At 54.7% G+C, this 11,195-nt stretch overlaps 1 protein-coding gene across 1 annotated transcript; it reads right to left on the reverse strand.

Moving 5' to 3' along the window:
• On the reverse strand, window positions 1-5,254 carry chrna4b (cholinergic receptor, nicotinic, alpha 4b). The gene is made up of 5 exons (XM_060053389.1): window positions 5,105-5,254; window positions 3,576-3,620; window positions 3,382-3,491; window positions 1,038-2,532; window positions 1-132 (listed from the first exon to the last, which is right to left on the reverse strand). The coding sequence occupies exons 2-5, from the start codon at window positions 3,603-3,605 to the stop codon at window positions 7-9; spliced, it is 1,761 nt and encodes a 586-aa protein (XP_059909372.1). The 5' UTR covers window positions 3,606-3,620; window positions 5,105-5,254; the 3' UTR covers window positions 1-6.
• Between the last annotated feature and the right edge of the window lie 5,941 nt (window positions 5,255-11,195).

Raw genomic sequence — 11,195 nt, forward strand, 5'->3', positions numbered from 1 at the left:
GGGGGGCTAAATCATTCCCGCCAGCCAGGCGGGCAGGAAAAGCCCGACGGAGCCCAGGATGCACACCAGGACGAACATCCAGAGGAAGATGCGGTCGATGACCATGGCCACGTACTTCCAGTCCTCCTTCACCTGGGGGGGAGAGGGACAAGGGGGGCCGGGGGCCGCAGATTAGACACTCCACCTTTCACACTCGGCCGCTCGCTACTCTCACCAGCTGTCGATTGCCGCCCTGGATTGATCTCGTTCGATTGGCCGGTTTCTTCCATCGTGAGCGAGCCGTCTGCTGAATGTCAGCCCATCCTCGCTTCGTCCGGCTTATGGACGATTCAAGGTTTAATCTGATGGGCACCCTCCGACGCTAAGGGCGTCACGTTGTTGTGTTTATTACCTCAACGCTCTCTGGTTTCTTAGTGTACAAGTTTTCTGAAACTAATCGCATTCACTCTGCCAGGATCCTTCGGACGTAACTCCTCTGATATTGCAGTGATTCGGGGAACAGGAAGAATTTATCTGCGGCTGCTGCACTCGGCTTAAAAGACATTTCCTGCTTATTGGGTTTCCTGAAACACACGTTTCACTGTGGCATGAAATAGCTTTTCATTTTTGATGGGCGTCTTGAAAGATTGAAAACGCTGTCGGAACCAAGCCTTGTGACCCAGAACCTTTGTATTTGGCAAGATAAGCAGAATAAATAAACCTGGCCTTTTTTCATTCAATTATATGGCTACAGTTAATCACTTACAAAACTTTAACTAAACGTCATTCAACGTCTGCCCTTAAAATTAAAGAACAAACCAGTGAATTAACCTGGGAACATTTGCTTATTGACATTTTAGTTCCCTGGTGGCAAGCATTAGGTAGTCTCCATGTTTGCAGCGCCTTTTATCAAACCTTTTTTAAGACCTCCTCGATCATTTTCATCAACTATCTAAAGCTCATCAGCCCTCCGTCTCCTGTGAGGCCTTCTGCACGTTGCCCGGCCCCAGACTCTGAGGGACGCCTCATTAAACACACACCAGGGGGTGTCCACTCACCGAGAAGTCGGCGTCCTCCGCCCTGAGGTGGTCCGCGATGTACTGCACCCCCTCGATGGCCCGCTGCACGGCCGGGGACAGCACGGAGATCCCCAAGTCGGGCCGGAGCCCCGCCTCCTTCCCGGGCTCTGGGGTCCCCTCCGCGGCGAGCTCCTTCAGGGCCGGGTTCCTGCTCCCCCCGGCGGCCCCCCGGGCCGGGCCAGCCGCCGCCGCCGCGTCGTCATGGAGACAGCAGAACTGGAAGCTCCCCGAGCGGCAGCGGTGCACGTCGGCCGCGAGCCCGCCCCCCTCGACGCCGGCGACGCCCTCGGCGCTCAGCGAGCGGCCGTTCTGCGCCAGCGGCTTCGGCTCGGGGCCGGGGGCCGCGGCCAGGGCCACCAGGGACAGGGTGGGCCCCAGGGACAGGGTGGGCCCCAGGGAGCCGGACGGGGAGCGGGACCCCCGGCGCGAGCGGTCCTGGAACACGGAGTACTGGCCGCCGCCTCCGCCTCCGCCCCCGCCTCCGCCGCCGCCGGAGGAGGAGGAGGGGGAGCAGCGACGGGAGAGCTGGGGCTTCAGCGGGTGCTCCCCCAGGTCCAGACCCAGCATGGGGGAGGGCGGCGGCGACGGCGAGCACACCAGGATGTCGGGGCTCTGGGACGGCGAGGAGGACAGCGAGTCCACCAGCTGGTTCATCACGCCCACGCGCGTGTCCATGTTGGCCCACAGCGACTGGGAGCTGCCCGGCGTGGCGTTGACGGTGGGCCGGTGCAGCATCTCGATCAGCTTCTTGCAGTTCTGCTTGGCGGTGGTGGGCGGGCGCTTCATGAAGAGGACGCGGGGAACCACGTCCAGGAAGACCCGGCGCACCCAGTGGGGCATGCCGTGGGTCTTGGGCGAGCGGTGGTGCACGTTGAGCACGAACACGGTGATGATGATGCTGAGCGTGACGAAGATCATGGTGAAGAGGAGGTACTCGCCGATGAGCGGGATCACCAGCGAGGTGGACGGGATGATCTCGGTGATGAGCAGCAGGAACACGGTGAGCGACAGCAGCACCGAGATGCACAGCGTGATCTTCTCGCCGCACTGCGAGGGCAGGTAGAAGACCAGCACCGTCAGGCAGGAGATGAGCAGGCAGGGGATGATGAGGTTGATGGTGTAGAAGAGGGGCAGCCGGCGGATGATGAAGTAGTAGGTGATGTCCGGGTAGATCTCGATGCAGCACTCGTACTTCTTGGTGTTGTACTTGCCCACGGCGTTGATGATCACCCACTCGCCGCTCTCCCAGTAGTCCATCTGGTCCACCTGGTTGGACATGCTGACCAGGTCGATCTTGGCGCGGTCGTACGTCCACGAGCCGAACTTCATCTTGCAGTTCTGCTGGTCGAAGGGGAAGAAGGTGACGTCGATGCTGCACGACGACTTGTAGATGGCCGGCGGCGTCCACTTGATGTGGCCGTCGTGGAACAGGTGCGCCTTGGTCAGGTGGGTCACGGCGAAGTCCCCGTCGGCGCTGGGGGACGGGAGGGACAGGGAGACAGAGGGACAGGGGGACACAGAGAGAGGGACAGGGGGATACAGAGAGAGGGAGACGGAGAGAGGGACACGGACAGAGGGAGAGGAGGACATGGAGAGAGGGACACGGTCCGAGGGAGAAAGGGACACAGAGAGAGGGACAGACAGAGGGACAAGGAGAGAGACAGAGGGACACAGAGAGAGGGACACCGACAGAGAGAGAGAGAGGCGGAGAGAGGGACACGGATAGAGGGAGAAAGGGACACAGAGAGAGGGACAGACAGAGGGACAAGGAGAGAGACAGAGGGACACAGAGAGAGGGACAAGGAGAGAGACAGAGGGACACAGAGAGAGGGACACCGACAGAGAGAGACGGACAGACAGAGGGAGACGGCGAGAGGATGCTTAGCAACGAGGAAACAGAGAAGGTGTTGCAGCTGGCGCTGGAGCAGCCTCCCGCTCTATCGTGAGGATCGCTGGGTGTGATGGGATCTGATTCAGCAGCACGGTGAGCGAAAGGTTTTAATGAATATTGATGTGTGAGGAATGCTGTGAGCCGGATGACACGAGATAACAATAAACTTTAAATGTGTCTGTGACATTTGGCCAATGCACCTGATTTGGTGTAATTCTACACAATTGAATGTGGATATAGTCCATCAAATCTGACATTGAAAGGTACAATGAAACACCTTTATATCATATTGCTATGTTATGAATTCAGTATCGAGGAGTTTTAGTGGAAATGCGACGGATCGATCTTGCTGGAATGAGAGAAAACCTGACGGGCCGACGATCCAATAAACCGGTTCTGAGTGTTTCGACCTCATGGGGTCAAGGTCCTCACTTGTTGTAGAGCACGATGTCCGGCCTCCAGATGATCTCAGACGGGATGCGGATGGACGTGACGTTCTCGTAGTCCTGCGGTTTCCACTGGAGCTTGTAGTCATTCCACTCCTGGTGGCGAGAACCAGAGGAATGAGCGACCAAAGTAAACCCAACCCGGTGATTCCCTTTGTATTTCAGGTTCTGTTTCCATACCTGCTTGACCCACACGTTGGTCGTCATCATCTGGTTCTTCTCATCCTGATACGAGTAGGAAAGCAAAAGAAAAAAATATTAGGGTGCAAAAAATAATTTTCCCTATATTTGGTGCACAAATTAATCAAGAATCGATAAAATCGGGTATCGCTAAAATCGATACTGGCGATTTGTAAGCTGCTTTCGTTGTGCATTCATGAGCGTTTGGGAAATCCTGGGATGCGTATAATCTATTCTTCCAATCAATTATTTATTGCCTAATGGATAACCTGGAAATAACAGTCCTACATAATTCATACTTTGATCTTTCTACCGCGTTGATATTCAAAAGGTCTGACATTTCCTTTAATATTGTAACAAAACTGTGAATAGTCCCCTCTAACTGCAGACCTGACACCAGCTCCGAAACTACTTAGAATTATAAGAATAACACAGTAAATTTTGTACCAGGTAACTAATATATATTCCTGGCTAAGTAGTATTTAGCAGATCGATTTTTTTTTAATCAATTGTTTCATTCCATATTTACAGTTGGACAGGTCAGAACCTCCTGGCTTTGCTAAGACAAACTATGGCGCTATGAATGGCAAGTAGAACGCTAACGAGCTGTGGGCCAACGAGGTGGAAAACATCCCTCTTACCCTGATGGGCTGCATCCTGATCATGTTCTACCTCCAAGGAGCCGCAAACTACACCTGAGCAGGCGGCTCGGCAACAACAACCAGACAAATTTGTCTCAAGGTTCGGCGCTCTCGGAATTGAGATGCTCCTTACGATTGCATAATGCTAATAATGATAATACATAATGCTAATAATGACAATACATAATGCTAATAATGCTAATACATAATGCGAATAATGACAATACATAATGCTTACAATGATAATGCTAATGACACTGAAGATTAACACAGGGCGGGCTACAGGGGGGTATGCTAATAACGCTAATTCCTAATGCTAATAATGCAGAGGGCTACACGGCGCTACGGGCTACAGGGAGTTTCAGGCTACAGGGTGCTACGGGCTACAGGGTGCTACGGGCTACACGGTGGTACGGGCTACAGGGTGCTACAGGCTACAGGGTGCTACAGGCTACACGGTGGTACGGGCTACAGGGAGTTACAGGCTACAGGGTGCTACGGGCTACAGGGTGCTACGGGCTACACGGTGGTTTCAGGGAGTTTCAGGCTACAGGGCGATACAGGCTACAGGGTGAAACAGGCTACAGGGTGCTACGGGCTACAGGGTGCTACGGGCTACACGGTGGTACGGGCTACAGGGAGTTTCAGGCTACAGGGTGATACAGGCTACAGGGTGAAACAGGCTACAGGGTGCTACGGGCTACAGGGAGTTACAGGCTACAGGGTGCTACGGGCTACAGGGAGTTACAGGCTACAGGGTGCAACGGGCTACACGGCGGTACGAGCTACAGGGTGAAACAGGCTACAGGGTGCTACAGGCTACAGGGTGCTACGGGCTACAGGGTGCTACGGGCTACAGGGTGCTACGGGCTACACAGCGGTACGCACCACGTCGATGAGCTGGGCGATGGAGAGGCCGAAGCGGACCAGCACCACGTCGGAGGTGTTGGCGACGGGCCGGGACAGCTTGTTGTAGCTGACGAACAGGTCCTTCAGGAGACGCTCCTCCGCGTGGCCTCGGGCCCCCTGGGAGCCCACTGGGGACACAACGGGGACACCGTCAGGACAGGGGCACCGTCAGGACAGGTACACCATCAGGGCGGAGTTACACCATCAGGGCACCGTGACACCATCAGGTTTCACTCAGTAGGGAGGGAAACCAACCAGTTACACCACCCAGTTAAACCGTCACGATTCACTCAGTAGGGAGGGACACCACCCAGTTACACCGTCAGGGTTCACTCAGTAGGGACACCACCCAGTTACACCACCCAGTTAAACCGTCACGATTCACTCAGTAGGGAGGGGCACCACCCAGTTACACCATCAGGGTTCACTCAGTAGGGACACCACCCAGTTACACCATCAGGGTTCACTCAGTAGGGACACCACCCAGTTACACCACCCAGTTAAACCGTCACGATTCACTCAGTAGGGAGGGGCACCACCCAGTTACACCATCAGGGTTCACTCAGTAGGGACACCACCCAGTTGCACCATCAGGGTTCACTCAGTAGGGACACCACCCAGTTACACCGTCAGGGTTCACTCAGTAGGGACACCACCCAGTTACACCGTCAGGGTTCACTCAGTAGGGACACCACCCAGTTACACCGTCAGGGTTCACTCAGTAGGGGCACCACCCAGTTACACCGTCAGGGTTCACTCAGTAGGGACACCACCCAGTTACACCGTCAGGGTTCACTCAGTAGGGACACCACCCAGTTACACCGTCAGGGTTCACTCAGTAGGGACACCACCCAGTTACACCGTCAGGTTTCACTCAGTAGGGGCACCACCCAGTTACACCGTCAGGGTTCACTCAGTAGGGACACCACCCAGTTACACCGTCAGGGTTCACTCAGTAGGGACACCACCCAGTTACACCGTCAGGGTTCACTCAGTAGGGGCACCACCCAGTTACACCGTCAGGGTTCACTCAGTAGGGACACCACCCAGTTACACCGTCAGGGTTCACTCAGTAGGGGCACCACCCAGTTACACTGTCAGGGTTCACTCAGTAGGGACACCACCCAGTTACACCGTCAGGTTTCACTCAGTAGGGGCACCACCCAGTTACACCGTCAGGGTTCACTCAGTAGGGACACCACCCAGTTACACCGTCAGGGTTCACTCAATAGGGGCACCACCCAGTTACACCGTCAGGGTTCACTCAGTAGGGACACCACCCAGTTACACCGTCAGGGTTCACTCAGTAGGGACACCACCCAGTTACACCGTCAGGGTTCACTCAGTAGGGGCACCACCCAGTTACACCGTCAGGGTTCACTCAGTAGGGACACCACCCAGTTACACCGTCAGGGTTCACTCAGTAGGGGCACCACCCAGTTACACCGTCAGGGTTCACTCAGTAGGGACACCACCCAGTTACACCGTCAGGTTTCACTCAGTAGGGGCACCACCCAGTTACACCGTCAGGGTTCACTCAGTAGGGACACCACCCAGTTACACCGTCAGGGTTCACTCAATAGGGGCACCACCCAGTTACACCGTCAGGGTTCACTCAGTAGGGACACCACCCAGTTACACCGTCAGGGTTCACTCAGTAGGGACACCACCCAGTTACACCGTCAGGTTTCACTCAGTAGGGACACCACCCAGTTACACCGTCAGGGTTCACTCAGTAGGGACACCACCCAGTTACACCGTCAGGGTTCACTCAGTAGGGGCACCACCCAGTTACACCGTCAGGGTTCACTCAGTAGGGACACCACCCAGTTACACCGTCAGGGTTCACTCAGTAGGGGCACCACCCAGTTACACCGTCAGGTTTCCCTCAGCAGGTCATGCAGCGACCCAGGTTCCAGTCTCACCGGCGGTACTCGTTAACGTCTTCCTCCACCCGCTCTCCTGCACGTAAAACCCCGTCAAATATATGAGCAGATCTATCACTTTGTTCACGCAGGACCCGTTAAAACAAAGAGAGGTTTGCGTGGAGGAATCACATTTAAGAAAGAAATGTAAAACAGACTGTAAGTACAAGAAGGACCGGAACAGAATTAATGATCCGCTGCAGACGTCTTGGTAAAACACTGAGGCAGACCTCCCCGCTCAGAGCCCTGATTCAGAGCGGCGATGTTGAGGCAGAACTCTGATTTCTCTGATCCCCGGAGCCGACTCTATTGATTGGTCTCACCTGACGGGTCGGAGGTCAAAGACATTATGTCACCTGCACTTTGCCGGGGTTGATTACGCAATTACGATGATAGCTCTGGTCTCTCTCAGAGCTGCTCGTCATCCTTAATGATCGGGGTACCGGTGAGGTCACACGGCAGACAATCAGAGGCTGACGGTTTAAAAGCAGCATTGATGAGTTTGACGAGTTGAATGTGGCGTCATAACGGCGACCTCTGCCATGGGGAGACCTGAGACCGGAGGTGGAGGGATGACGAGAGAGACGGACGGAGAGAGAGAGATGGGGGGGGAGGAAAGAGGGAGAGGGATGGGGGGAGAGGGAGAGAGACAGATGGAGAGAGAGAGAGGGGGGGGGAGAGGAAGAGGGAGAGGGATGGGGGGGAGAGGGAGGGATGGATGGATGGAGAGGGAGAGAGACAAAGAGAGAGTAGATAGAGGGAGAGAGGGGGGAGAGAAAGAGGGATGAGATGATGGGAGGAAGTGAGGGATCTGAGAGTTTCAAGTTTCAAAACCTCCTCGTCCATCTGCAGTAATACACAAATGTCCTCAGCTCAGATCCGTCTCAATAAAACCCTGATTCTCCCCTGGACCAGAGGCGTTGTCTACCTCCGTCCTCTTCCACCTCCACCTCCCCCTCCTCCTCCTCCACTTCCACCTCCTCCTCCTCCTCCTCTTCCTCCTCTTCCACCCCAAGCTCCCTCCTCCTCCTCCTCCTCCTCTCCCCTCCTCCTCCTCTTCCTCTCCCCTCCTCCTCCTCTTCCTCTCCCCTCCTCCTCCTCCTCTTCCATCTCCCTTCACCCTAATCTCCCTCCTCCTCCTCCTCCTCTCTTCTCCTCCTCTTCCTCTCCCCTCCTCCTCCTCTTCCTCCTCCTCTCTCCTCCTCTTCCTCCTCCCCCTCCCCCATCCTCCTCTTCCTCTGCCTCCTCCTCCTCTTCCTCTGCCTCCTCCTCCCACATCATCATCCTCCTCCTCCTCCTCCTCCCCCATCATCCTCCTCCTTCTCTCCTCTTCCTCTTCCCCCTCCTCCTCCCCTGTTCCTCCACATCCTCCACCTCCTCCTCTTCCTCCATCTCCTCCTCCTCCTCTTCCTTCTCCGCCTCCTCCTCTTCCTTCTCCGCCTCCTCCTCTTCCTCCTTCGCCTCCTCCTCCTCTTCCTCCTCCTCCTCCTCTTCTCCTCTTCCTCTTCCCCTGCCTCCTCCTCCTCCTCCTCTTCCCCTGCCTCCTCCTCCTCTTCCCCTGCCTCCTCCTCCTCCTCCTCCACCTCCACCTCCTCCTCCTCCTCCTCTCCTCTTCCCTGCCTCCTCCTCCTCCTCCACCTCCTCCTCCTCCTCCTCCTCCACCTCCTCCTCCTCCTCCTCCACCTCCTCCTCCTCTTCCTCTTCCTCTTCCCCTGCCTCCTCCTCCTCCTCCTCCTCCTCCTCTTCCTCCTCCTCCTCCTCCTCCTCCTCCTCGCTGTTCCCTCTGTGTGTGTTTGTTCCGGCGCGGTCTGGAACCCGATTACCTCCGCTGCCCTCCGGAGCGTCTCGGGTTTCCCCGGCGGAGATCTCGTACGCGCTCCCGACACGACAATTAGGCCAGTAGGAGAAGTCCTTGATATCCAGCCTCTCCTCTCTGAAGATATTCTTTAATGCTCCTGGACAAAGTGTTTCACATTCTGCCCTCGTCCGGCGCACATATCATTGGCCATGATTTATTTAAGTGTCTCAGTTCGGCGCGTGGCTGTTGTTGTTGCGTTGTTGACGTGAGACGTCTGTGTCTGGAGACGCCGGTCTGATCTGTGACCTTGTGTTGAGGTGGATCTTGGGTAAAGGCACACATTGGACAGGTAACCTTGAGGTTTAGGGTTTATTATGACCATTTTGGAGTCTGTCTGTCCGTCTATCTGTCAGATCTGTCCGTCTTTCTGTCTGCCTATCTGTCGAGATCTGTCTGCTGCCTGTCCGTCACTCTCTGTCTAGATCCTAGACAGGATCCTGACCTTGCATACCCGTCTACCTACCCACCTGACCTATGTTCATTAATTAATAGATAACCTCATTAAATGTCTACCTACCTCACCTAAACAAATGATGACTATTTACGGACCCATATTACCTATAATGACCTATTTACCTTTTTAATTAATACCTACGTAACCTTAATACATAAATAACTACCGACCGGCAGACGCATCAAAATGCCGCCTACCCACCTACCAGCAGACCTACATAACGCGCATAAAGTCCTACTCACCTGACCTACCTACCCAACTGAATATGGTAATACATCTCCCTACTTCAGTGACCTCACCACCTACCTACCTAGATATATCAATACATCTAGCGACCAATCGCCTAGAGTCGATTGATAAATCTTCCTACCGCCCAGCCAATCAGAATGGCCGTGTGTCCCCTGTCGGCGTCCCTATTGGCCGCTCTGCACAAACAGAGGAATCACTCAGCGTGAAGCGGGGGACCCAGGTGTGTTTGGTATGCGGCCCGCCGCCGGCCATCCATCACACGAGGCTGTCCTTCACTCGCCAAAAAACGTCTGTCCGCTTCCTGCCACTTATAAAGGCCCGGTCGATACCTTATTAAATGGATCGGTCTGGTTTCCCCCCCCCTCCTCCCCCTCCTCCCCTCCTCCCCTTCACTTCCTCTCCTGCACATCCCTCTCGCTGACACCTGGGGTCCGTCTCTGCCCCCCGGACCCCCTGACCCCCGCGGCCTCTCTGAAAGCCTGGCTGTGTTCTCTGAGAGGGGAGATGGATGAGTGTGTGTGTGTGTGTGTGTGTGTGTGTGTGTGTGTGTGTGTGTTGTGTGTGTGTGTGTGTGTGTGTGTGTGTGTGTGTGTGGTGTGTGTGTGTGTGTGCGGCCGCACCTGCTGGATGAGGTGGGTGACATCCGAGGTGGAGCAGACCGGCGTTGGAGGGACAGGAGGACGTGGAGGTCAGAGCCTGTACCTGCCCCCCCCCCCCCCCCCCCCGCCCCCCTTACTACCCCCGCTGTCATGTGGTCGTCTTATAGGACTTTTCAAATCCGTGTTGATGTGTGTCCGGTGTTAATGAGACTGAGATTTGGATCTGGTGATATTTGGCGTTTTTTCTCGCAACTTGTTTGATTCCGCCTGACGTTACGACACAGAGCCAGTGCCGGTCCTCGTTGATGAATTCACTTTGTGAGTCTGCTCGCTCTGCTCGCGGAGCAAATCCAGCCCGTTTCAGCGCTCGCACAACAGAACCGCGCAGACAAACTGGGCAAGCGGATCCAGCTGGCAGAAACCCAATACTTCCCTCCTCCGGGAAATGACTCAAGTTGAATGTACACTTTAGATACTCACATCAATCAATGTGCCTCATGGTGTGGACTCAGAGGAGATGCCAGTCAAACACATACACCCACACACAATATTATCACTCCAACATGTGTGTGTGTGTGTGTGTGTGTGTGTGTGTGTGTGTGTGTGTGTGTGTGTGTGTGTGTGGTGTGTGTGTGTGTGTGTGCATGTGTGTGTTTGAGTGTGTGTATGTTGGTGTGCGTGGTTGCGTGCTCTTGTCTGTGTGTGTGTGTGTGTGTGTGTGTGTGTGTGTGTGTGTGTGTGTGTGTGTGTGTGTGTGTGTGTGTGTGTGTGGGCATTTTAATGATAAAGCCCACGCTCTATTTATAGTGTGTTTTTTTTATTTCTTGGACAATCCCCCATCTTCTGACCGGAAAGTTAAGAATTACTAAAGAAGCATTTCCGTCCCATGTCAACAAATACTAGATGAATATACCAAAATCATCTAACACATTTAAAAAATGATAAAATAACAAAAAAAGGTAACAAAATAAAATGCACGAAGGAC

The sequence above is a fragment of the Gadus macrocephalus genome, chromosome 1 (genome assembly GCF_031168955.1).
Source record: "Gadus macrocephalus chromosome 1, ASM3116895v1".
In the NCBI taxonomy this organism is placed as follows: domain Eukaryota; kingdom Metazoa; phylum Chordata; class Actinopteri; order Gadiformes; family Gadidae; genus Gadus; species Gadus macrocephalus.